We start from the raw sequence: 27,973 nt of genomic DNA, 5'->3' as shown, positions 1-27,973 counted from the left end.
TTTCTTTCTTTTCTTTCTCTCTTGAGGCTGAGAATTGAACTTCAGTGCCAGCAGGTTGGTGTTCTTTCAGGCCATCTTCTTTGGTTTGCAGCAGGGTGTCTCCTTCGTGCTTTTCAATGTGGTGGCCCTCTGCCCATTTGCCAGTGGTGTCACTTTGCATTTGCTAAATTCCTCCCGTGATGACATCGAGCAGATTAGATTGGTACTTACATTCATGTTCTCATTTTACTGCTCTAATCTTTAGTGGGCCTGTGTCTAAACATAGTCACAAAGGTTTGGGGGCAGGGGCTGGTAGAGCTTCAACATGTGAATTGTCAGATATACACACATCAACTTTTGGCTTTCCTCCAAAACAGACTTGAGATGGACATTCAAGTGGAAGGGGTTTATGACCAGAACAGTGGTAAGAATAAGAATTTGAGGCAGAAGAAGGAACATGGCCAATGTAGAGTTAATTGTGCCATTGGCCTTTACTGGGGGTGAATGAGCGAAAGCACTTGGAAAGAATTAGTTTTTCAATGTAAACTAAGTGTAGAGATGAAGAACAAGAAACATGGATACATTGACTCCAATCAGTCACCACCTGAGCCTTATTTCAGGCATCAGAGGGGCGAGGATCTCCTAAAACTAAAACCCCTCATGAATACTGTGGTTTTGTTCCACTCAGGGATTCTCTAAAGTGAATATGGGTTCCTGGAAGGTGGAAGTCACCCAAGAGCACTGGATTGCATGGTTCCAAGAGGGCAGCCACTGACAGCATCTGCTTTAGCATTCTAGCTCTGAGTTCTACAACAGAGGCTGTTGGAATATTTGTCCATCTGCTTAGGTGAGGGGCTAAAGACCAGAGTGACAAAAGCCCCCACAGTACTGAGTGCAAATTGCTTGCATTCTGCCTGTGTTTTTCAGATTGGCTATCCAAAAAATGTGTAACAGCTCAAACAAAGCTGTTTAATTCTTGCTCTTCAGATGCCTAAATCATTGTATATCACAGGGCAGCTGTTATCCAGGTACTTCTTAAGGACACAGACTCCTGCTGTCTTGTTTCTCCCTCATCCCTTATCCCTAACAGCTATTGCCTCTAGCTGATTATAGGGAAAGCCGCCATGGAGACGGTCACTTGCCTCCCTACTGCACAGGTAAATCCCCTTCTCACTCCTACTCCATTGGCAATAGGGGATGATCTCACACCAGGACAAATAAGCCCTGTCACTCCTGGCTGCACAGGGCCTTCCCATAAAGAACACTGGCAGAAAGAAAACAGGAGGGTTGACTGCTTCTCTGTCATCCAGCCATTGCTTCTCCCTAGAATCCCATGGCTTCTGTTTCCAAATGTCTGTCTCCTCTTACAGCTGCCCCCTGGTTCCATACAGAACCCATTTCCATCCTTCTTGGAGACCCATAAAACACAGGAGAGGGCATCAGAAAGGCTTGTGTGGGTACTTTGACAGAGAGTTGGGGGGGAGACCCCAGGGGAAAGTGAGACTATCCCAGCTCTTCTATAGTTACATGTGTGCCTAGAACATTCACAAAGTTGGTTCCTCCAAGATATTTGAGATCATGTGACAATGGTTAAGTGTATAGATCTACAGTGGCACAGGTTTGATTTAATCTTACCTTTTCCTCTTACATCATATATTGTCTTGGGCCAGGTCCTCAGCCTCGCTTAGCCTCAGGATCCTCTGGGGTGAATCACAGCGATATTCTGAACACCGCTGTCTCGCACACAGAACAGTGAGCACAGGGTTTCTACACTGCAGGCTCTCAAGAAATATTTGGCAAAAGAATGTAAGGATGGGTAAAAATAGAAAATGTAAAAAAATAAGAACCCAATGCTAGAGTCAAAGCATGGTTGTTTGAATACAACCATTAGAAACAATCAGATGCAAAGCATCCAGAATGTTTGCTGTGCAATTTTAGATGTTTGCGACTATTAAAACGTGGTCAGATTATACATATTGTGTCTAAATCTACTTTGTGGCACTATAATTTGCTTAGAATATGCCTTTTAAATTATATAATTCAAGGTTCAGGAACCATTGCATGGGGGGAGGGGTTATAAGAGTCAAAGATTGAGGAGAATCAAAGTGAAACACTTTATTCTGGAGATGACAGCATCGTCACACTCATGAACTAAAGCATGCCTGCACAAGACATGTACAAGCTGAACATGTCAACACTCTACCATGAAGGGGGAGGGGCCAATGGGGTTCCACCCCTAACTGAACATCTCTGGCAGGCTGATGGCTTCTGGGGGAGGGAGAATCAGTTTTCTTTAAGGGTATGACTCCAGTGGGTAGTGTCATACTCAGGAGTATATGGGCAGCACAATTGGACTTAATGGGTTATTTTTAAAATAAACGAAGAGGACATGAAATTGAGGGAGTAAGAAGGTGGGAGTGGATTTGGGAAGAACTATAGGAAGAGGTGGGGATGATTATGATCAAAACACATTGTATGAAGTTCTAAAAAAACTAATAATATATTTTAAAGATGCATAGTGTGCTTTATATGCATCGCCATCTTACCCCAGCGTGTTTTCCTCACTCCAAAGAAAAGGCTTAAAAGCAAACAGCAGTTCCTTCCATTAGCACCTGCTTCTCATTGTTTCTTATCCTCAGCCCCCAGCACCCAGGATGATGTTCTTACCAACAGCATTCAACATCCTGAATAGACTACCTTCTGTTTAGTCATTCATTTTGGATAGTTCTACTTCTTGGCTCTTATAAATAACAGTGTTATTTATGTAGAAGTGTTTGTATGGCTGGCATTTTTAATTATCTTGAGTATATGTATAGGCCTGGAGTTTTTGCACCCTGTGGGAAAACTCTACATTGAGTTTTTAGAGAACTAACAGACTATGTCCCAAGGCAACCACAATAATCTATGACTTGTGTTTTTCCCTTCACAAAACAGCAAGTCTGTATTCCCATGCCAGTATCTAGAGACTCTCATCTCCACCTTGAGTGAAAAGTCAGGTGTACCAGACTGTTTGAAATAAATCCCTCCTGTAGGGCATTTAGAAACATCAGGAAAGAGGACCTGAGCCACCTCCCTTGATCATCAGCACCTGTAAAGACCCTCTCATGTGCACCCTCACACTGTACCACTCTATGTTGGAGCTTTCACATGCACTGCAGTATCTCCCCATTCCCACATCCGTTTTGTTGCCTGTTCAGAGGGTTGCTTGAGAAATGGGTCCGTGTCTTGAATCACCTTCGCATCTACAACAGCTCTCAAGGAACATTCATTTTGGTAACTGTTTGTAGTGTATATGAAACTATGGATAGACAGATAATTAGAGCCAAGGATTTGGAGAAATGCAGTTCATTTACTGTAAGGGAGTTCTATCCTAAATGCCTGCTCTAAAAGCTGGTGAGTTCTCTGACCTTGGTTGTGTGTGACACCAGGCAGGGCCACTTGTCAGGAATATCATATCGCAAAGCTAATTTAGACTTCACTAAGGAGGCTGGATCTAATTTAAGATCACTATTACACCTGAGAAACCCTGAAAGTGTCAGCCTAGAAGCTAAGAGTTGTGTTCTAAACTCTGTGACGAGCCCCTGTGGGGTTGTGATGGGCTCTTAATGATTCCTAACCTATTGTGAGGACCCCCAACCAAAGCTTCAGTCTGAAGGCATCTGCCAGGCTTCGGGAAGCTCACAGAGCACTGAGGTGAGAGTGTTGCAGGGGGAAATTCGTGAATAAAAAAAAATGGTTGGATGAGTTTCCAGTCATCTGTAATCTGAGACTTGGGTTGTGACTGTTCGAATAAAAGAGGGCAAACTGTGGGCGTGTGAACATAAAAGCTAAGCAGAGTAAACAGGAGGTGTAGCTTAGAGATCTCACGGAAAGCCCTGGGAGCCTCTTAGACAAGGGAAGGGTTTTCTGTCATCATGGATTTTATAATTGTGTATAATGGCCAAGATTTCTGGGTGGGTCTCCAGCACAGGGGTGGAGTTAGTGCATTCTCTTTCATTGCAGATTAGAGGTGAATACTTCACTCAATTGCAAGCCTGCTTTCCATGATGTGCCTTTATGCTCTGGTTCTGGTGTCTCTATCAGCCTGCATGACACTGGGTGAGTCCTTTTAAATAAAAGTCAAAATGCTTGCTCTGGACAGAGGTAGACAGAGATGTGTGTATAACAAAGGCAAGATAGAACTAATTCTGCAGGGTTTTCATTCTCTTGACCTAGGTTTGCTTGTAGAGTGGCCCAGACCAGGGTTGCCCTGGGCCTGGACACACTGTGATTAAGAAAGGATAATAACTCTGAGACCCAGGAGCACAGGTTGGTGCAGAAAGGCCAAGAGTCAACCCTGTATCTCATAAAGAGGGACAGTGACTGCTCAGTTTTCCTACTTTACTGGACAGTAGGGAGGATTAGATAGTTTGTTTGTTTGTTTGTTTGTTTGTTTGTTTCTAAAGTGTGTAGCGTGGTGGTTGTTGAGAGAAAGTGTAAGAAACACATGGATAAATAAGGACAGATTTCAAATGGAGTGGATTAAAAGAAAAGATATGGTCAGGTCAACTCATCAGGATCTCATTACTGCTGGGAAGGCATTTGTTATTAGGGGTTCTTAAGGGAAAAGACACCGAACTGGGTGAGGGGCAAAGAGGAAGAACCAGATTCAGTCAGGAAACACAAGAGTAGGAAGTCTTGGCAAGCTGCTCTTTAGGATGTCTTCTGAACAGAGAGGTAAAACAGCATAAGTAGGTGTAGGATTTGTTTGAATTGCAAGGGAAACTAGGGAACACTGCCTGCTTTGATTGTGTGGTGTAAGGTTCTAGGTGATGAGGGCAAAGTAAATGGTCCATGCTATGAGGTCTGGATAAAGGAAATGGTTAGGATGCTGACACTAGATTGGATAGATCCTAAGAGTGGCAGTTCCTACAGGGTAATGTGGTCCTACAAGTGAAATCATCAGCCACACAGATTACAGTCACGGTCAATATAAGGTATAGCATTGAGTCTCTCTCTCTCTCTCTTTTTTTTTTTTTGGAGCTGAGGACCGAACCCAGGGCCTTGCGCTTGCTAGGCAAGTGCTCTACCACTGAGCTAAATCCCCAACCCCAAGTCTCAACATATATTCCTTCAATTTCATCAGCTGAGAAATTTAGGCTCATAAGAACATATACTCTTCCCAGAGTTACCTAGAAATTCATACTCTGGTCTACCTCTGGCTCATGAATCCAGAGCAAATGCTCAGCCATCAGGGACCCGACAGCCTCATCCTTTCTTGAGTTTTATTTCCTGTGGACATAGATACCAAGAAAGTCCTAGAACTGGGTAACAGTAAGAAAGGAATATGGAGAAGAATGCTTCTGTGCAGCTGGTTACCCTGGCAATGCTACCACAGCTCCATCTTTTGGAGGGTTCATACTTCCAAAAACTGTTAAGTGGGAATATTAACAGTACCTGGCAAGACTTTGGGGAATATTAAAGGAAGTGAAATGTGAATTTGGCGTATAGGAGATGTCCATATGTGACCATTCCATACAGTGTAAGTGTATCAACTGTTGTCAACACTCTTGTCACCCCTACTCATTACACACTTTACGCTGGCTGCTATGGGGGAAAGTTCATCACTGAACCTCAGTGATTTGTAATCTGACACTCAACAGTTTTGCCATCCCTCCTCTTCTACTGCCTAGGCTTCCACGGTCACAAGCATGCCCCATCACACCCGGTTAGTGGCATCTTTCACCAAGATATTTCACTGCATCTCCTTAGGAGCCAGCACCACTTACTCCCACGTTAGTACACTTTCTTTAATTTGGCCCCACATCAGGGCAGTTAACAAGTCCTCATTCCTCATATATTTCTCCATACTTCTTCAGAGCAGTTTCCTCTTAATTATAAATGGACCCTATGCTCAGAAAAAAGAAAACTCTTAAAGTTCATGAAAAAACCTCAACATGCAGTGTTGCCATCTGTAGATCTCCCTACGTCCAGATTTTCCAGGAAGTCTGGTTCTAGTGGCATGGTAACAATTAACACCAATGACAAAAAGAGAAAAAATGTAGAATTGACTTCTAATGACATTAGACATGGCCCCAAGCTTATAGCTTGGATTTCCTCAAAGAGTTTACAGTGTTAATGGCTCCTATCTCTATAAAGCTCATCTTAGACTTTTGACAGGGTTATGTTCTGATAATCTAATGATCTTAAAGTAAAAACATACATCATTAGTTAAATGCCATTAAATCAAAACATCATAAATTGGGTATCAAATGTACATCTCTACTCCAATTTCATTTGTTTTATTTACAGTAATTAGAAACAGAAACAATGAAAAATAACCCAAATGTACACACTATGGGGTTGGGTATCGAAACCATGTGTCATGGATATCATTTTATAAGCTACTTTTCCATGAAGACACCTCAGTGCCACACACTATTTTTCTGTTTGATAAAGTCTGGAATTTTCTTGTGGGGGCACATTTTAAGGATGTGTATTTTTCACCTGTACCATCTCTATGCAATGGAGAACAATGAAGACAAGAGGACTCATGTCTTATGAGTAATACTCTGACTATTAACCAAACGATGAAACATCAAGATTGTTGATGGTGAAGTGCGAGAATGTCCTTCTGCCTCTTGAAGAAGGACCAGGCTGGTCCCCTCAGATCCCACAGCAGGTAGACAGAAGGAAAACTTCAAGGACATGAGCAAAGATTGCCTGCTTTGCAAGAATGGAGCCAACAGTTCAGACAGGGCCTGACATCCAGTCTCCTTTACATTTTGATGGCCCTACATAGAGTCAGCAGAATAGCTTAAAAGATCATTGTGTTCTTGGGACCAAAACTGTTACTGCTGCATCCTACTCTGTGGCATTAAACCTAGTGTCATTCCCATCCCTAGCTTGTATCTGTTCATCCTAGCTTATCTTACCCTTCCTATAGAATTCTGCCTGTAGTCATATGCCGCCCTCCCTTCTTAGCCATGCCCTGGGTTATTCTGTCTTACTCTTATTTCTTCTTGCTTATTTATCCCTTAGCCTTTCATCTTTCTTTACTTATCTCAAGCACCAGTTCCAATGTGGTGGCACCAATCAGAAGGCCACCTTCTTTCCTCTAACTCCTATGGCATCTACCTGGTTCTTCTCACAGGATACAAACTCTCACATCTCAGCATTTGCTCAGCCATTCTGAGATAAGGGGTAACCTCTTGTTTGTTCCCTCATTCAACAGAGGTTTCTAAGAGGCAAACCAGGGTCCTGGTTATTTTAGTCTAGCCTCTTTTTGAAGTGACCTTCTGGTGGCCACTTTTTCTAATTCCAACCTCAGCTTTCTTTTCCACTTGGTGCTCTGATATAAGGGCGGTTTTTTTCTTAGTGCTTTTATGTCAGAAGCAAATGAGACTTCTAACAGTTCAAGTGACTTATTATCCAATGCCACATTGCAAAAGTGCCCAAACCCACATAGAACCCAGGTCTTTTCCTTCCAATGAATTTATGTGTTCTCTCTTTGTTTAGCAGGACACCCATCCTCACCACCCGTGGTGAACACCATTCATGGGAAAGTCCTGGGGAAGTATGTCCATTTAGAAGGATTCCCACAGCCTGTGGCCGTCTTCCTGGGAGTCCCCTTTGCCAAGCCTCCTCTTGGATCCCTGAGGTTTGCTCCTCCACAGCCTGCAGAGCCCTGGAGCTTTGTGAAGAATGCCACCTCCTACCCTCCTATGTAAGCCGCTGGGGTGGTTTGGGGCCTCCTTCAGTTAGGAAATATTTCTCTGAGTGATACAGGAAGGAACCAAAACAATTCTCTGATCTACTGTATATTGTTTTGGAATCCATCTGGAATACCCTAGAACCATTTCAGAACCATAATAGCTTTCTAGAGTCCTCTGTTCAGCACACATGCATTGAGCCCCTCCTGTTGTGAGCCAGGTATGCTCTAGTGGGAAGATCCATTAATGAACCAAATTCAAATTCCTAGAATCATTGAGCTGTGTTTCAGTAGGAGGGAAAGACAAGAGAAAGCACAGAAGTTAACAAATAAATAATATAATATGTTAGAATATGATAAGTAAGGAAGAGAGATATCCTGGGGTTATCTACCCTAGTGTTGTCTCTTCTTTGCTGAAAATTAGTGGGGAAATGGAGGAGGGGATGCCTCTCCTAGACCTATCTAGCCACCCATTAACAACCTGAACAATGGTTTGTGTGCCCCAGTTATCCTGATCAGATGGTAAAAAGACCAGCAGTTCTGTGTGGCCTCATAGCCACCCCCAGAGAACCCCAGACACTCACAAACATCAGTTCAGATGTTATTTCTCTCCTAAGTAAGGGATGTCTGAGGATATCTAAGATTCCACCTCTGCCTGCCTTCTTTTCTTTTATGAAATCATGTCTGTTGTCTTTAATGCTCTGATCCAAATGTAATGCATGAGTACTGCAGACAAGTTAAGAAACACAGAGAAGCCAATGGAAGAAAACAGAAAGCACGTGCAATGTCCTATCACAAGAGAACTGTTCTTGTAGCATTGACCTTACTTTTCAGTCATTTGCCTGTTGTCTACTTCCCCAAAAATGCTTCATACATTTGGACAGCTTAGGTGGCCGCCTGGCTTACTGGTGCTGTCAATGCTACTCTGTCCCTAAGTATCACAGCCTGATGTTTAATAGCAGCACAAATTCCAACACTGAGCTGAAATGTATCTAGTCAGTCTCTAATTTAGTGTCATTAAATTGTCTTTGGTGTTCTTGATGGTATAAATAACATTATGATCTTATGGCTAATAATTGCACATATTGACTGTTTTATGGTCACTTCCAAGAAATAACATTTCTGAGGAATGAGTAAGAGCATTTTGTTACTTTCCCTCCAGGAATATCTAAGTAGGTCAGCTTCTTCCATGGACGTATGAGAACATTCATTCATAGACACCTGTCAGTGCTTGGGCTTATTAAAAGAATAATTTGTGGGCACTGGAAAGATGACTCAACAATTAACAGTAGTTGCTGAACTTGCAAAGGACCAGAGTTTAGTTCCCATCACCAACATTGGGTGGCTCACAACTGCCTGTATATCTAGCTCCAGGCCACCCAATGCACTCTTCTGACCTCTGTGGGCACCCTTACACAATATGTATACCCTCACATAAACATATACATATGTATAAATAAAAATAAATAAAAAATGAATAATTTGTGACTCTTGGGTAAACAAGATAATGATATAACAACAACAATAATAATAAGATAATATAACAACAATAAATATACTGTGGAATTTATTTGAATACTAGTGAAGTTGAATTTCCCTCATTTTGATAATTTGAATTGTTGCTTTTATGAGCACTATACCCCTTGCTTTTGTTGACTTAAGAAAGCCTTCAGATACCATTTCCTAAATATAACACCAGTAGCATAGACACTGAGAGCAACAATTAATAAATGGGACCTCCCTAAACTGAGAAGCTTTTGTAGAGCAAAGGATATGGTCAATAAGACATAATGACAGCCTACAGAATGGGAAAAGTTCTTCACCAACCCTACATCTAACAGAGAGCTGATCTCCAAAATATATAAAGAACTCAAAAAGCTAGGCATCAAAATACTGAACAATCCAATTAAAAAATGGGCTACAGAGCTTAATAGAGAATTTTCAACAGAAGAATTTCACATGGCTGAAAGACATTTAAGGAATTGCTCAACATCCTTAGTCATCATGGAAATGCAAATCAAAATAACTCTGAGATACCATCTTACACCTGTCAGAATGGCTAAGATCAAAAACACTGAAGACAGCTTATGTTGGAGAGGATGTGAAGCAAGGGGAACATTCCTCCACTGCTGGTGGGAATGCAAACTTGTACAGCCACTCTGGAAATCAGTATGGCGGTTTCTCAGAAAATTGAGAATAAGTCTTCCTCAAGACCAAGCTATACCACTCTTGGGCATATACCCAAAGAATGCTCAATCTTACCACAAGGACACATGCTCAACTATGTTCATATCAGCATTATTCATAATAGCAAGAACGTGGAAACAACCTAGATGCCCCTCAACTGAAGAATGGATAAATGTGGCACATATACACAATGGAGCACTTCTCAGCAGTAAAAAAACAATGATATCATGAAATTTGCAGGCAAATGTATGGAACTAGAAAATATCATCCTGAGTAAGGTAGCCCAGACTCAGAAGGACAAACATAGTATGTACTCACTCATAAATGGATAGATGTGATGGGAGGGATGGCCAGACTGCAACCCACAGCTCCAGAGAGGCTATCTAACAGGGCAAGACCCTAGAAGGGACACATGCATGGCCCAGTGAAGGAGAAGTGGATGAGATCTACATGAGTGGACTGGGAGTGGGGAGGGGCAGAGGGTGAGGAGTGGGGGATGAGAACATAGGGAAATGGGAGGGTTGAGCTGGAACAGGGACAGAGTGGGAGGGCAGTGAGGGAGATACCATGATAGATGAGGACATTATGGGAATAGGAAGAGGCAGGGTGCCGGAGAGGCTCTCAGGAATCCACAAGGATGACCCCACCTTGGTCTGCTGGCAGTGGTCTAGAGGGTGCCTGGATTGGTCTACTCTGGTGACAGGACTAGTGAATACCCTAACTGCCATCATAGAGCTTTTTGCCAGTGACTGATGGAAGCAGATGCAGAGATCCACAGCCAGGCACCAGACTGAGCTCCAGGAATCCAATCGATGAGAGAGAGGAGGGATTCTGCAGGTGGGAGACGTTGAGATCATGATGTAAAGATGTGCAGAGATGACTGGCCACACTGGTGGAAGCCCATGAACTGTAGACCAGTGGCTGTGGAGCCCCTATGGGACTGGACAAGGCCCTCTGGATATGGAAGACGGTTGTTTGGCTCGAACTGTTTGGGGGGCACCCAGACAGGGTGATTGGGATCCATCCCTGGTGCATGGGCAGGCTTTTAGGAGCCCAGTGCCAGTGGTGTGATGTCTTGCGCAGCCTTGGTGCAGTGGGAAGGGACTTGGACCTGCCTAGGCTCAGTGTGCTGGGCTCTGCTGACTCCCCATGGGAGACCTCAATTTGGGGGATGTGGGGATGTGGGGTGGCTTGGGAGGGGAGGCTGGGGAGTGGGAGGAGGGAGGAGATGGGATCTGTGGGTGGTATGTAGAGTGAGTAGAAAATTTCTTAATTAAAAAAAAAAAAGAAAGCCTCCAGGTAATAGGGATCCAGATACACATTTTCTGGCTTCACTTTAGCCATGTGGCAACTTCATCACCCTGGCACTGAGAGCCTCACTGTTATTTATACATACTGAGGCCAGTGCAACTTCTATCTGTGTCATGTAAGACTGGATAATGTTACTTATAATTTACTTGAATTAAAACACTGCAAAGCCTGAATCATCTTAGCTCTGTGATCTTGGGCAGACTGTCAAACTTCCCTGTCTTTGTTTTCTCATCTACAATCTTGGAGTAAAAGTAGAATCCAAGTGTAGGGATGATTTGCCATGTGAGTTTATACATTACGAGAATTTAAATCAGTGCCAGACACAATTGCTACCATTTCATTTTTGAACTAGGTTATCAGAGAATACAGGAGTGATAGCTGGAATAAGAAGATGATAAAAAGCCTGATGTAAAAAGGTGGATAAAGAAGATGATAAAAAGCACTCACCTCACATGGACCTGGAAGTTTGGGACCCAGAGCAAAGTATGAAGGCCATCCAGCTCATCAATGGCTGAGGCAGGCTAGAAGGCAGTTTTTATGAGGTCATCACACAAAGCTATTACTCCTGACCTGCAGCAGGCTGTCGTTGGAGGTAGCCTTTCTGGTTAATAGATGTCTCCTAAGAAGTAGAGTATGGAGGAGCACAGATACCCTGAAGCCCATTGTACAAAGCTCATTGAAGGTACAGCCCTGTACTGGTAGTGTGGGGATATCATCTCCCAGAGCAGGGCACTATATGAGCCTGTCTGTCCTTGACCCAAAGCATCCCAAAGACTCTAGAAAGGGGAAAGCATCAAGTTTATCTCCATCTTCAGGGTTGGGAGACTCTTAGAGTCCCAGGGTTCCCACTAGTAATTTTAGATACCCTCTTACCAATTACACGTAAGTCTGGTCCAGTGAAAATAGCTCCATCCACAGCATCAAGCCTTCAAGTACAGTGCTGGCCCTAAGGTGGCATTTTCAGCTTTGTTCTGGAGGAGCATCTGGTATTTTTTCTCCCCCCCTAGGTGCTCCCAAGATGCAGTGAGAGGGCAGATGGTCAATGACCTCCTAACCAACAGAAAGGAGCGCATTCCTCTTCAGTTTTCTGAAGACTGTCTCTACATGAATATTTACACCCCTGCCGACTTGACAAGGAGCAGCAGGCTGCCGGTAAGCATGGGGACCACTGACTCAGACTCATGAGTTCCAGCATCCAGATTTCTGTGCATCTGGAAAGTAACAATGGCAACTGGGCACAGAGCACCATGGGCAGACTGATTCAAGAGTTCTCTCACCAGTTTTCCTTATTTCACCATTGCCAAAAGACATCAGATCTGCTGCCCGCCTGGAATTACATTTTGATTTTTGCATACTCTCTGAAAGGAAAAAGGCTACTTTCAGTTATTAAATCAGAATCTGGCCCCAGAGCAGCTAAGACACAACTTACAATGATGTTGGCACCAGAAGGAATCTTAGAGAAAAAAGAATAGCCCAAGCCTTTCTTTACAGATAGAGAAACTGAGGCTCAGGTAGGGAAGTAAAGGCACACAGAAGGGATGAGAGAACAAGAGCTTGGGTCTTCCATCTTCACACCTGTGCTCCTAGGCAGGGGCTGGCAAGGGAGATGTGTGCTGCCATTGTCTCCACATTACCTGTGACAACTTTCACTACCATAATGGCAGTGTGGAGGGAGGAGTCTGGGGCAATCTCATAAGCACTTTCCATGCCCTTTGCCAACCACCTGTGATTTTATTATAGCTCCTTCTCCTCCCTAGTTGCCTTTGGCATGTGCAGATCAAGTGAGTCAGCATTTCCTATAGTAATGAAGAGGCAAGGGTAGAGCAGCCTGCCTGTTATAGGTCAGAGTCACTTGGAGAGGATGACTGTAAAAGAGATGGTCCTTGAAGTGGAATAAGGCAGGGTGTGAGCATCCACTCATTCTCCCAGAATCCTCTAGGATAGAACTCATAATGTCTTGAGCATGTCATTGCCCACCAGCCATTGAGCTCAATCTTCACTCAAGATGAGTTTGACTCAGTCCTTCCTTGGACATAATCAGTCCTATTAGTAAGAGAAGTAGGATCTCCTGGAGCCCAGGGGTAGGATACCTCCTAGCAATGCACACAAGCCATTTGAATCTTTGGTCTACATTTTACTTGCTGAAAGACCAAGCCATGTCTTACCTTCTCAGCTTCTTCTAAAACAGGAGTTATCCATGTGAACACTGGATGGTGATTGTCTAGCCAGTCCTGGTTTAGTTGGCAGGACAGCAGCAGCAATGTACCAGAGAGAAGGAATTATAATCTTACTCTTGGCTAAAGCCCTAGAGTTGCAGGGGTTCCAATTCCTGTCCAGCAGCAGGTTACTGAATTGTGGTCATAAGCCATGGCAGGAGATGGGAGCTCAGTGTGAAGCCGCTGGGGCCAGATGGCTAAGTTAGGTCATATCTCCAGCTTTCATTAGGGTGACATCTCATGCTTACCTATTTTCCTATCTGTCAAGTTGGACAATATTAGTGTCTACATTGTGAACAACCATTTTAAATTGCTCAAAATACTATTGCTGAATATGTTGTTACTTTATTAGTAATGTTATACAAATATATAACATATATAATGTTATGTAACATTATAACTTTATTGTCTCTTAGTTCTATGACAGGTGAGCTTTTTAAATCCAGGAGTCATGAAATTAGATCTATTGTGTGCTCCCTCGGCCTCAGGTCTACTCATATTCCTTGGTGTGTTCTAGGTAGTTAAATGACTGAAGACTTCACAGAGGATGTGTATTTACCTGGGTTTGGCAGGATTCGGGAGAACTTGAGTGTGCAGAGGCAACAGAGTGGGAACATTGGGAAGGGGTGTCATTGAGGATGTGTGTGGATCCTGAGACAATCACTCAGGTACATTAGTATTAATAGAGCTGAAAGTAAAATTTGAATACTGCTCCTTAATAATTTTCAGGCATTGGAATGGTGCAGTGGTCAAGAGCACATGACCTCCCTGGCCCCTTTGTTTCCCATGATAATGTTTCTTACTTTGAAAAGACCTGAATAGACACAGAACAGGGAGGGGTCTGTAGGGAAAGGTAGAGATGATGACTGTGATGGCCTCCTGGCCTAGCTAGGCAAGATGAGGACAGAGACTACCTTTCACAACCAGCTGGCACTCCTTGAATTTGAGTAGTGGCCCCTCTGAGCCAGGATCTGGCCAAGAAAACCAAACCAGAAAATGTATGAGCTCCTTCTCAATTCTATTCCTATGACTAGAATGGTTCTTTTCTTGTTGTCCAGGTGATGGTGTGGATCCATGGAGGAGGACTGATAGTGGGTGGAGCATCCACCTATGATGGACTGGCCCTCTCTGCACATGAAAATCTGGTGGTGGTGGCCATTCAGTACCGCCTGGGCATCTGGGGATTCCTCAGGTAGGGTTTTGGACCTTCCTATCTGCCCTATTAGACCTACATTGGTCTCTATCTCTCTCTTTCCTTCTCTTTTTCTTTCTCTCTCTCTCTTCCCCCTCTCTCTCTTTTAAAATCAAAATTTACCTGAAACTGATTGATGATAAAGACATATTTATTTAGCTCAGAGTCTGGGTGGCCCAAAGCCACCAAATAGACTGGGCTATTTCAGCAGAGTTGGGTGATGAAAGGCTCTACCTTATAATGCATTAGTGGAGGAAAAGAAATTTAGTCTGTAGGATAAAGAGCAAAAATTTAGTCTGTAGGATAAAAAGCAAAGCACATTGGAGGATGATAAGCTGGGGAGGAGAGGGGGAAAGGTTAATGTCCTAGTTTTCTTTTTATTGCTGCGATAAAATATCATAACCAAGAGGCACTTGAGAAAGAAGGGGCTTATTTGGCTTATACATCCCAATCATAGCTGATAGGATAGGAATTTGAGAAAGGAACTAAAACAGAGACCATGGAGGAGTGTTCTTTACTGGTTTGCTCTTAAGGCTCACTCATTTTTACTTTCCGTATATCAGAGGACCACCCACTGGGACCACTCTTTCATCATCATTAATCAAGACAATGTCTCCACAGGCTTGCCTACAGGTTAATCCGATGGAGGCATTTTCTCAATTGTCCTTCTCTTTTTCCAGGTGGTTCTAGCTTGTTTCAAGTTGGAAAAAAAAACTGTAAGCACAGGTATACTCACACAGGTACAAGCTCACTGTCTCAGGATGTAACCCGATTTCCCTGAGCACACAGATCCTAAAAGAATACAGAGTGCCCAATGACCTAATTACTTTTCAGCGGGCCTCACCTTCCACAGATTCTATCACCGCATAATGCTGGGTCTCCTTAGGGACCCAGGCAGCACATGAACCCTTGTCACATCAATCGTATCCAAACCATGGAATCTGCAAAGTCCAACAGGCATTAGTGATGTCATCCTTCATGAGGATATTCACTGTTTCTTCATGGTGTTCCCAGTTCCGTCTTTCTTGGACCATACCCCTCTTCGTTCCGCAGCCACACCTGCCCACTTCCTTCTGAGCGTCCTTTCAGGACGTTCACTCCACCCACCAAACTTACGCTTGCCTTGTGAGAGCCACTCTTCACATTGCTGCCACTTAAGGAATCATCCACTTTCCCCTGTGCTCCTCAGCTCACTGCCTTGAGCTCTAGGTCACCTCTATGACAGGATCAGCATCAGCATTGCCCTTGGATAGTTGACATCTCCTCCTAGGAAAACAGGGAAGGAGTGGGCTCATGTAGGGAGCTCAGTTAGTGGTGCTACAGGCAAGTTTTTAACGAACTGCACTGCCAGGCTGTTCTCAAGGCCAACCATGACCTCCACCAGTGCTCATCCCAAGCTCATGTGGCTCACTACACCAGCCATAGACAATCTATTCTGGCCTTTTTGAGATGCTCCCATTCCTGGCTTTGGCTACTTCCCTCCTCCTCAGTGGCTCCTTCTTAGTCTTTCCACTCTCTGTCTTCAGGCTACATGTGTCTTCCTCTCTACTAATGCCCTAGTGACCCCAGAAATGCTAACACAGTTCCCTGTTTGTAGTCTTCACATTTGAACCCCAGGCGCTCCTATTTAGCTAACACCTCATCCCTCCTCTGGCTGTGTGCAGGGCACATCTCACTTCCCAAGGCCTTTGTCACCAACTAATTGTTCCCTACAACAAAGACCTTGTCTGTTTCCCATAAGATCCTCTGCGTACCTGCTGGCAGCTTCCAACTTCCTGAGTGCTCTGGACAAAGGCCTCATAGGCTTTTGGTCTCCTCTTTTTCTCCTAGCCCACATCCAACATCCGTTCTCTCCATTTACTAGTCAAAGCTCTAAGTCTTTAGCCTGTTATTACACCTTAGTTTTTATAAAGCTGTTAATTCACTAGGAGAGTGCTCTACGGAGTGTCCAGAATGCTCTGGGAGATGCCTGAGTCAAGTCAGGCCTCTGCACAATGTTCACCATTATTTACAACAGCACAGAGACTCTTGCCAAGTCTCCCAGTCCCTGTTCTACCTACAATTCATAGCAGCCACCTGCACACTGTTAGTCCTAGGGCCTTTGTACCTGATGCTTCTCCTAACCTAAATTTCATCCTCTAGATCAGTGGTTCTCAACCTTCCTAATGCTGCGACCCTTTAATACTGTTCCCCATGTTGTGGTGACTCCCCCAACTGTACAATTATTTCATTGCTACTTCTTAACTGTAGTTTTGCTACTGCTATGAATCATAATGTAAATGTCTAATGTCAGACCACCAAAGGGGTTATGACCCACAGGTTGAGAACAGCTGTTCTAGACGCTAATAAGACCCAGATTAATTTTATTTAGGTCTATACCAAATACCATTATCTCAATGAGGCCTTCCCTGACCTCAGTACTGCCTCATGATTTTATCTTTGCCTCTTTCTTTTTTTTTTTTTTAAACTAGGCAAAGAATTTTATTAACCCTTTTCCAAACTTTATTCCCAGGCTTCTTCAGCTAAATTTGCTGCAAAGAATGAATTGTGTTTAAGCAAAAACTGAAAGAGCTGCGGTGTCCAAGGGGCTTAAAAATATTAGCGATCTAGATTTTATCAGATCCATAAAGAAAAGAATTTTAAAAAGCAGTCATGATATAAAATAGCAGCTCCTGTAACTTCTGCAGGTGTCACCTTCTTCAGAAGTCGCCTCAGTTTAGTTTGCCTCGTTCTTAGACGCCTCATCAAAATTCTCCACCAGATCTGGGACTTCATCATTATCCTCCTCTCCAGTAGCAAGTGGCGCTTTCCATCCACAGATTGTTTGGGCAGAGCTTCAGCCAGTCTCCTTAGACTAGTCAGACTGTCCGCCCCGAGCTGTTTTAGGATGCTGGGAAGCATTTCTGTCAGCTGCTTTGTCTCAGCGTGGCCTGTAATGGTGAAGGTGTTTGCTGCCAGAGACGCCTGAACTTTAGGGTTGTTAAAATGGATCACTGTTCCTTGGTTTGTAAACATGTTTACCTCTTCAATACCAGAGATATTGTTCACTCCTAACTTCTTTAAGGAGAACTGCAGTTTTTTATCATCTGCTGTGGCTGTTCTGTGAACCACCTTCTTCTTTCTGCGAGCAGTGTCTTTTCCACCAATGCGCACTTGCGCCTGAAGTTTGGCCAGTTTCTCCTGGTTCATGATCGTTTCTTTCATCTTGTCGGAGAGGAAATGGGGCCGCGCAGGGGACTAGGGTTTGCGCTCAGGGGGTCTCGGGCAGACCAGCTGAGATAAGGCGCACACACACCTCTTTGCCTCTTTCTTTGTGACTTTCTTTTTCTAGTGGCATGACACGCCCTTTGAATCTGTTGGTTTGTGGTCTGCAGTGTAAAATTAATGTAGTCAGATTTTGTCTTTTTGTATCCTAGAAGTACAGTTGGATGGATGATGGGTACTTAGTACATAGTTGCTAAAAGAAATAGTGAGAGCCCCACAAAGATCAATGTAGGGATGAGAGGCAGGTGAAGTCCTCTGGGTCATTAAAACATAGCCTAGTTCTGGAAGGTCCCCTAAGTCCACCCGAGGACCCGGGAGCCTTGCTATTCTATTTATGCCCCCTAATATTTTCTTGCAGCACAGGGGATGAACACAGCCGGGGAAACTGGGGTCACTTGGACCAGGTGGCTGCACTGCGCTGGATCCAGAACAACATTGCCAACTTTGGAGGCGACCCAGGCTCTGTGACCATCTTTGGAGAGTCAGCAGGAAGTGAAAGTGTCTCTGTTCTTGTAAGTGTCCCTGGCAATCCTTGCCTAGTTTTGGTGAATTTGCTGATGGGACCTCTTGGAGACCAGCCATCTTCAAGGGTCACAGACATCTTTATTTTCAATACAGGAGTTCAGGAATGCTTGCAGAATACTAGATGGGGAGGAGCTAAGGAACAAACTAACTCTGGCTTCTAGAAAGTTCAGTGTCCAACTTTGTTTTCTAGAATCATAAGCATGTCCAGTTACAGCTTGGGACATGGACAACCCCAGTCTTCTCGCTTGGTTAATTTCCCCTTTTGTTAATCATTTAGCATCAAGACTCACCACTTCTCATTGGAAATAGAGTTGAGTATGAACCACAAACAGGAAGAAGTAGTTTCTAGGCTCCAAGGCAGATCTACATGCTATGGCCTTGAGTGCTGATCACCATGAGGGAACTCTGAGGTGTTCTTGTGACTTGTCAATAACCAAGAGGGAGGGCAGCTGACTCTGGAGCAGAGGGATGGATTTTTCTTGGAGGGTAGGTGAGAAGTGGAATGGGTAGAAGTGAGATGGGCAAACCCTAGCAGGGGATTTGGGACACAAATGCATGGAGATGTAAATATTTTGCTAGTGTTGGGGATGGAACTTAGGGAAACCCAAAGAGAAGCTTAGAAATAGAAAATTTCTGTGGACCATAAAAACACTACTAAGTGCTAACTCACAGTTGAGGAAACGTATCTATCGCCATTCTCTCTCCATACTCCCTCTCTCAATGGATAAATCTACCAATCTATGATCTATCTGCATCTATTGATCATCTTAAAACCAACGTATATATGTTAGATAGATATATATTTATCATATGTCCATTGATCTATGCATCTATCTATAATCTATCAATCCATCACTCATCATCTCTTTATGTCTCTATCCATTCTCTGACTCCATATAATCTAATTATATTCCTTTTTTACAGTGAAACTTTCCTTAATAATGTAGGGTGATACAAATATTTCCCTAAACTTTAAACATTCTTACATAACACTATGATTTGTAAGTGCATACCATTTCACATCAAAACTGAGAAATTGCTTATTTACCCAATATCCTAATATATGGATATTGAAATATTCCAATTGTTTCCATTATAATTAAATATCTTCTGTACTTCTGATCATTTCACACTTCCCCTTCCCCTTTCCTCTTCCCTACCTCTCTCTCTTTCACTTTCCTGTTAGTTGTCCTATAAGCTATATCCTCAACCCTTTTTATGATGACCCCCTTTATTAGGGTAAGTTCTGAGTAATAAACATTCTATTGCAGAATTTGTGGCAAAGAATTTCCAGAACTATCTTTCAGTTAGTTTTGATCCTCATGATGGCACTTACCATACACTTCCTGTTTTGTTTCTTAGTGTGTACTCTGGTTCCACTACACTGAGGTTTTATGGGAGATCTCAGATCCAAGGTCTCAGAAAAAGGCCAGGAAAGATGAGACTCCTCATTTCCACAGATTACCACACAGTCCCTAGGTGAATGGGTGGTGTAGGGGAGAGTATAGAAGGAGACTTAATTGGCAATAAGGAAAGAAACAGAAGCTATGAATTTGAGAGTTCAGCAAGGGAGTGGGTATGCAGGAGAAGTTGGAGGGAGGAAAGGGAAGGGGGAAGTTATGTAACTATGATCTCAAAAATTATTATAAAAAGGGTAAGCTGGCCCTTTTGTGTGTATAAATTCTTTCCTCCTCTCCTCATTCCCAACAGGTGTTGTCTCCTCTGGCCAAGAACCTCTTCCACAGAGCCATTTCTGAGAGTGGTGTGGTCTTCACTTCTGGTTTATTTATGGAGAATACCACTTCACTGACTGAAGTAAGTACCACCCTGGACAACTCCTGTGTCCTTTCCTCTGATCTCCTGGGATTCTGGGTGGGGGCATCTTTCTGCTTATAAGATTCAACTCAAGAGATTTCTGAAGTAAGAATGGACGAACAGGAAGGGCTTTCAGGGCCTCATCTAAGCCACACTCTGCTGGTGCCTGACCTGAATCATGTTATCCAGATGCCTTGCTGTTCTGCACAGCTTGAGTGTTGAGATAGGGTACATGCCACCTATATTAGTTCTCATACATTGAGTACTGGAAGCAGAGGCCAAATGATCGATAAGCGAGTGAATGGATCAGAACTAAACAGTGGAATCATGGATTCTTTCTCCTTACTTATCTGTACCAGGCTTCTTTTGAGATACTTTGACATTTTGTTCATTTTTAAAGTTGTAAGGACACAGAATCATATACGTGAAACATCGATATCTGATGTCACAATTATAATTGAAACAGAAAAAAAAATCCATGGGCCTCAGAAAACACACTGGCTGCTGTAGAGTGGTTTCAGGATCACTTTTCTGTCTTTAGAGATGGGGCTTAGGATAGAACCCACTGTCTACACCAATGGTGGGTACTGATGTTGCGCTTGACGTCTGTGGTTGCCTGTTAACTCATGCAGAAAGTTGCTGCTATTGCTGGGTGCAAAACCACCACGTCTGCTGTCATTGTTCACTGCCTGCGCCAGAAGACGGAGGACGAGCTCTTGGAGGTCATGCAGAAAATGGTGGGTGTGTAGTCTAGTGGACGCCCTCTGTAGGCTTGGACCCAGGTTTCCTTCAGTCTTCTGTCATATGACTCTAAAGTGCCAGATACAGGATTTTTTACATTTTTTATTTGTTTGTTTTTATCTATTGGGAGCAGTATCAGTCAATGATGCCAACTGCAAATTTTGTGCTTTCCTTTTTAAAATAGTTTTTTAGTTTTTGCAATTAAAATACAATTACATAATTTCTCCCTTTCCTTTCCTCCCTCATGCCCCTCCTCTTGCTTTTTCTCAAATTCTTGACCTCTCTTTCTTTACTTGTTGATTCCTGTATGTGCTGTGTGTGTGTGGTGTGAGTGTGTTCTGTGTGTGTGGTATGAGTGTGTGTGTGTGTGTGTGTGTGTGTGCACACGCGCGCGCTAGAAATGACTGTCAGTGAGCTTCTAGGAGTCACAGTGTTTTGTTGTTAGTGCACACTTTGTTTTGAAGCCTTGACCAGGAAAAAGTATTGGTTGAAACAGAATCTTTAAGTAACTAATGTCTTAGTATGTGGCTGGGTCTGAGTGCTCTGAGAATATATTACTGAGAATCTGTACCTAAGCTTTCCATTCTATGGTTTCCCTCTGAAGCTTGCTTGTCTCCTGGGAAGATAAAAGTTAGCAGCACCCTACACTTACACCCTATTTGCTAAGCAACTGTCTAGCAACAACATTTCAGCAATAGTTTTAGTTTAAACTTTGTTGAACTGAAACTGTTATGTATTCGTTTCTAAGTATTAGCTGTGTTCGGGAATATGGTGACCCCATCTCATATCCAGATGTCTGAGCTTAAAGTAGGGGAGTGGGAGGGAATAGAAGGCTCATCCCGTCCTGCTTCACCTACCCAGTTCAACCTCCTCTTGATGCTGCCACATCCTCTCCACTTCTGTTCTACAGGGAAATTGGGGTGCTCTAGCCAAGAAGGAACTGGTAGGGGGATGGTTGTGGGAGGATACAGGTGCAAGCAAGCAGACATTCTCCCCAGAGCTCCAGTGACCCTGACTCTAGGTCCTAGGACCTGTTGACTTCCTGCTGCTGCCCCTCCCTCATCATGCTCCACCTGTACCCTGCAGAGAGAACCCCATGTAGGGTTCGTACATCAGCCAAGGCGGGGCGGGGGGACTAGGAGCACAGCCCAAATGATCAGATTGTGTACCAGGAAGGTTGACCACCATAATGTGCCTTTGTTTCCACAGAACTTCTTTAAGCTTGATGTGCAAAGAAATATCAAAAAGGTAAGGATGTTTAAAGTTTGCAGCCTTACAGTGTTAGTCTTCAATTAACTACAGTTGGTGGAATTCCCCTTGGTGGAATCATACCCATTTCTTGTCTGTGCTGTTGAGGCCTAGCGCAGCGAAGTCACTCGATAGTTAGCACAGCCAAGGAAACCAGAGGCGTGGCTGGCCCTGCTCCCCGACTGCCAGTTCAGAGCTCCAAATCTTTAATATTTTATCCTTTTCTTGTTTGCATTTCTTGCTTAAAAAGTGGTCCTAGGAAAAGAAATGACACTAGAACTTTCCACTATCAGAAGAATGAGATTACTAGTCTTGGGAGCCGTTGTTGAGCACAAACCTCTCAAGATGACATAGGGCCCAGGAGGTATGTAGGGAGGAGCCTGAGATGTCAATCCCGGGGCTATCACACTGTATCTTACACCATGGAAACTCCACCAGGGCCCTGCGTCCCATTCCTCCTGCCCTTGCACCTCCCAGCAGTGACCACAGTCTGTCAAAATCAGTCTTGCAGCATCCTACACACATGTCCTTTTCTTTTTTCTTTTCTTTTTTTTTTTTGGTTTTTCGAGACAGGGTTTCTCTGTGTAGCTTTGTGTCTTTCCTGAGACTCACTTGGTAGCCCAGGCTGGCCTCGAACTCACAGAGATCTGCCTGGGTCTGCCTCCCGAGTGCTGGGATTAAAGGCATGCGCCACCACCGCCCGGCACACCTGTCCTTTTCACTCCCGCCCTGAGGATCCCGTTATCTCCTTTAAATGTCTCTAAGGCTAGAATGAGACTCTTTTAGCCATTTAACAAAATTTAAAGAAATACTTACTCTGTGGTAGGATATGATTTTGAGTTGGGATACAGCAGTGAAACAGACAAGATGTCTGTCCCTCTTAAGGAATTCCATCCTAGAGGATGAGGGTACCATAGAAAGGAGGATGAGGGTACCATAGAAAAAATATTCAACTATGTTCTGGGTCTTGGTCATGCTTATGACAAAAGTGGAAGATGGGGACAGAATTCCCATTCTGTGGTGTTCTACCCCATGGCTCATACAGTCCCGGGATTAGACCTGCGTGAAGTCAGTACTGATGAAACAGCATCCAAAAGAGGGGAAGGATATTTACCTATCTGAGGATGAGGCCATTCTGGGGAGTGGTCATGTGGTACCTATAGTATGTGATCAAACTTTGGAAAAGGGAAGGAACCATCTAAACTTGTGGATGTTTGTGTTCAAACTTCACACAAGGATGACGACTTTGAAAAATTCATTGTGTAGAGCATGATTGTGAAGCTGAAAAGATGTGGTGTCATGTTACCCAGGGTGGGAGAAATAATAAGTCCTGCCCATTTGATGTTTTATTAAATCCTATGCCAGCTAATTCTTTTCAAAACATGTATGTGACATGGTGTGTCTTTAATTAGGACTTCACACATAATAGAAGGGTGTGGGTGCTAGCATAGTGGTAAGAGGCTCAGAGGAAATGCGTTCTGCATTTCCCCTGAAGCAATGGCTTAGGAGTCACTAATTAAACTGTGGTGATATTTTAATTGTACTGAAATGTGATTTTATTTGTATGTTAATAAATAAAGTTTGCCTAGAGATCAGAGGTCATTAGCGAGCCAGGAAAAGAAGTTAGGTAGTAGTAGTCCACACCCTTAATCCAATCACATGGCCGGCAGAGTCTTTGTGTGGTCAAGGACATAGCCAAGCGTGGTGACACTAACCTTTAATCCCAGTACCAACCATAGAGACCTGGAGGTCTGTATAGACAGGCAGTGATGAAGAAGTCATGTGGTTGGGTTTAGAGCCAATGAGAAGGCAGAACAGAAAGGCAATAAAAAGACAAGTCAGACAGGAAGAAACGCTCTCTCAGGGGAAGTGATGGCAGTGAGTGGTAAGATAAGGTGGTCTTGGCTCTTCGCTAGTGCTCTGATCTCTTGGGCTTTTAACTCTGTATTTGGCTCTGTGTTTCTTATTTAATAAGACTGTTTAGAAATTCGTCTACATTCAACATTCATGACAACCTTACAGACCTAAGGTATATATAGTAAGGAATACCTCACTATAATAGTGTAAGGAAGCCAGGCGGTGGTGGCGCATGCCTTTAATCGCAGCACTTGGGAGGCAGAGGCAGGTGGATCTCTGTGAGTTTGAGGTGAGATCCAGGAAAGGTGCCAAAGCTACACAGAGAAACCCTGTCTCGAAAAACAAACAAACAAACAAACAAAATAGTGTAAGGAATAGTGAGGATTAATTCTAGGTAATGTGCTACAATTGAAATATACATGGCACATGTTTAAATTGAGTTAAGGATGCCCCTACCCCTTCTTTACCACCATTACCTTGCCATAGACAGATGCCCCTAATCAGGCCTTTGTGACTCTAGACCGTTCGCTCCCTTCTACGGACCCTGAGTTCTGTGGCCACTGTCTGCAGCCATGGGGGTCTGTGTTCCAGCCGCCCCCTTGGTCAGGCAGAGCAGGAGATGCGGGTGATCTCTAACACAGTTCTTCTCTCTTCCCCAGCACTACCCCTTTACGCCAACTGTGCTTGACGGAGTGCTGCTGCCCAAGGCCCCAGAAGAGATTCTGGCTGAGAAGAGTGTCAACACAGTCCCCTTCTTAGTGGGAATCAACAAGCAAGAGTTCGGCTGGACCCTGCCAAATGTGAGCATAAACAGAACTGCTTGACAGACGCTCCTCCCCCTACCAATTATTCATCCAGTCTGTGCATCCGTGAGTTCTTTGTTCAAGCCTTGCTTGGTGTCTCAGGCAGCTGTCCCTGTTGTTATGAGTGGATTCTTCCATGGAAACATTCTGGGGCATCACCTGTCACCTGAGAAATGCTGGCCTGGGAACACGTTGTCATTGCTTTTCTTTAATAAATTCTGGAATTCCCAGGCTTCTTGGGCCTGTAGAGACAACACTTGTGCAGATGAAATAACCAAATAAATCAAGAAAGGAGTGGAGAGTCCAGGAGTGTCAGGCTGGGGCACAGAAAGATCTGCTTGTGCTTAGCTCCTCAAGTCTCATGGATCCCCACGGGTGCTCTCGGTGCCTCAGGGACAGTGTTCAGAAAGGTGATCTGACTGAGTTCACATTTGTTTCTAATAGGTAAGAAGAGGTTTTCTTCTTTAGCGATTACAGAACTCCCCAACAGTGGTTAAAGCAGGGTAGGTTTTACCTAGTAATACAGTAACAGGGAGGGAAAGATTAAACATGACCTGGACTCAGATCCCTGACACCAAGGCCAGGGATGTTGTCAGTATGATGGAATAGAATTGCCACTTTATAGTGACTTATACAAGAGAGGTGGCAGGGGCCAGTCTTCCCATCAGTGGGCTGTCCCTGGAGAAAGTATAATTTTTGCTTGAAAGCGTTGGGCTTTCTCAGGCAGGCATAGGAGGGGCTCAGTGCCTTAAGTTGCTGAAACAATGTTGGAGTTAGGGCTCTAAGAGTAGAGTTCTTGATGAGGTCAGTACATGCTGAGAGTTTTGCAGCTCTTGCAGGGGGATTTCAGATGTCATCGAAGAACCCAGTCATAATGGTTTAATGGTGACTTCCTCAGTCAGCAGGGTCTGTGGGGACCCAACCTGTTCCTCTATCCTTGGGCTTCTGCTTCTACTTTACCCTTGTCTAAATGTCCCCCACTACCTAGGGGAATGTAATTCCCCTCCCCTGATAGTAAGTATGTAAGCACCTTCACCTCATTCCTCCAGTTTCTATATACAAATCCACTTATTTTATCGATTTTTCTTAAACTCATGGGAGACCCATATCCAGGGATGAAGAGCTAGAGTCTTCATCCCACAGTGGGCAGGATGGTTGTTTCTTCCTGTTTATTCCTGAGGATTCACAAATACTTAACTATTTTTTTTAAACAGCTAATGGAATTTCCACCAACTGACGTAAAACTGGACAAGAAGATGGTCACATCACTCCTGATGAAGTCTGCTTATTTCTTCGTAAGCATCTTACCATCTGTGGTAACTGGCTGAGGGACTGGCCCGAATTACCAACCATTTCTTTTTCTTTTTCTGTTTTTATTCTTCTCTCACACATTACAGCCTGAATGTAGTTTCCCCTCCCTCCACTCTTCCCAGCACAGCTCCTCCAACTCTTCCCATCATGCCCCCACACACCAGATCTACTCTTCCTCCATTCCCCTTCAAGACAAGATCAGGCCTCATCCTTCACAAGGATTTCAAGCAAGCATGGCATAACAAGTTACAATAAGACTAGGCACAAACCCTCATATTAAGGCTGGACAAGGCAACCCAGTAGGAGGAAAAGGGTCACAAGAGCAGGCAAAAGAGTCAGAGACATCCACACTCCCACTGTTAGGAGTCCCACAAGAAATTCAAGCTTAACAACCATAACATATGCAGAGGACCTAGCTTCCCATACAGTGTCCATAATTGTCACTTCAGTCTCACCAGGAAAAGATTGAGACTCACTTGGACTCTGTACCCATGTTTCCAACTTTCTGATTTTATCACCCCAGGAGGGATTTATCCAGGGCACAGAAAGCTCACAATCAATGAAGCATTCTCAATTGGCTGGATAAGCCACACTGCTCAGTTGGAGACGGTCACTTTGTTCATCAATTACAGAACATACCAGAGGATGGGATTCCAGCTGCCATTGAGAAGTATTCAATAGACACAGATGACCCAGTCAGAAATAGAGCCCTGCTCCAAGAGTTGATTGGGGATGTGATGTTTGGTGTACCATCTGTGATTGTGTCTCGTGGCCACAGAGGTGAGTCCAACATGTTGGATGGGGGCAACAGACAGACCAGCTTTGGTCTCTAACCTGCTCACGTCAATCCTAGGACAGACAGATGTGGAAGCTCCTTGTGGTGAGACCTCAAAGTTTGGTGCAGGAAGAGAGCTTGTTCTGTTTAGTTCCCGGTAGCAGGCTCTACAGGCAGGATGCAAATGTAAGCAGTTAATTTTTAGTTGATGCCAGGAAACATCATTGAGGGAGATGAGGAATGACAACGGAAGGAGATGGAGGCCGGCCAATGATGCACAGCTAAGCACATACCCACTGTGGACAGTGGGCTCTGAAACTCTGAGAATAATCAGATGAGTGGTCTTAGGGTTGTTATATCTGAGCAAGAGGTGAGGATTTGTATCCACCACCGCTCATTTGTCACTGGTGTGCTTTGATCTGCTGCACATGGGCAAAACAGTTAATAGTGACCAGAGAAAACCTGGAGGCAAAAGGGCTCCTTGTGTTATCAGTACTGGAGGTAGAAGTCAGGCTTCTTTGCCCAGACAAGATGGCTGCCATAAGCATCATGAAGGAAGAGAGACTTATTTGGGTCGTTGATTCAGTATGGGGTGAGGAGACTCTACCGTTGTGTCCCTGGGGTAAGATTCATCATTTTGGGGAGCATGGTGGAGCAAACATGCTCACTTCATGGCACACAAGGAGAAAAGTGCAGGAAGAGGACAGGAAAGGTATCTCCAAGGACTCCCCCTAAGTGACATGATTTATTTTTAGTACGTGGAAGCACTATTTGATTTTCATTTGTTGATTTCCTCTGCTGTAATTTTATTCTGTTTACTTATTATTTGTAAGTACTTTGGGAGTTTATAGGGTTTCTATCTGTGGGAACATGCTGGCCATGAATATTGTTGCAGGTCTGACTTTCCTATTTGGATGCCTACTTTTTAAACTTTTGCCAAATGGTTCAGGCAAATACTTCTAACACTATGCTAAATCAAAGCAGTGTGCAAGGTAATTTTTGTCTTGTTCCAAGTTCTAGAGGAAAATATTTTCCCTGTTGGGGACAATGTTGACACTG

General features: G+C 43.8%; 1 protein-coding gene and 1 pseudogene across 3 annotated transcripts in view; one reads left to right on the top strand and one right to left on the bottom strand.

Annotated features, from left to right (window-relative positions):
- Positions 1–4,025: 4,025 nt before the first annotated feature.
- Positions 4,026–27,973, top strand: part of LOC131910811 (carboxylesterase 1E-like) — a 32,533-nt gene continuing 8,585 nt past the window's right edge. Inside the window, exons 1-11 of one of the 3 annotated variants that reach the window (XM_059262692.1) lie at positions 4,026–4,077; positions 7,480–7,684; positions 12,175–12,319; positions 14,442–14,575; positions 18,198–18,351; positions 20,075–20,179; positions 20,812–20,916; positions 22,130–22,168; positions 24,685–24,825; positions 26,043–26,123; positions 26,772–26,919. In XM_059262692.1, the coding sequence (XP_059118675.1) occupies positions 4,026–4,077; positions 7,480–7,684; positions 12,175–12,319; positions 14,442–14,575; positions 18,198–18,351; positions 20,075–20,179; positions 20,812–20,916; positions 22,130–22,168; positions 24,685–24,825; positions 26,043–26,123; positions 26,772–26,919 (1,309 nt within the window). Of the gene's footprint in view, positions 4,078–7,476; positions 7,685–12,174; positions 12,320–14,441; positions 14,576–18,197; positions 18,352–20,074; positions 20,184–20,811; positions 20,917–22,129; positions 22,169–24,684; positions 24,826–26,042; positions 26,124–26,771; positions 26,920–27,973 lie in introns of all 3 variants that reach the window. The other 2 variants (XM_059262693.1, XM_059262690.1) reach the window with 2 other exon arrangements.
- Positions 17,192–17,862, bottom strand: LOC131910812 (transcription factor BTF3-like; annotated as a pseudogene).

This window comes from Peromyscus eremicus, chromosome 5 (genome assembly GCF_949786415.1).
Source record: "Peromyscus eremicus chromosome 5, PerEre_H2_v1, whole genome shotgun sequence".
Classification (NCBI taxonomy): domain Eukaryota; kingdom Metazoa; phylum Chordata; class Mammalia; order Rodentia; family Cricetidae; genus Peromyscus; species Peromyscus eremicus.
This window is presented reverse-complemented; position numbering and strand designations above follow the sequence as displayed.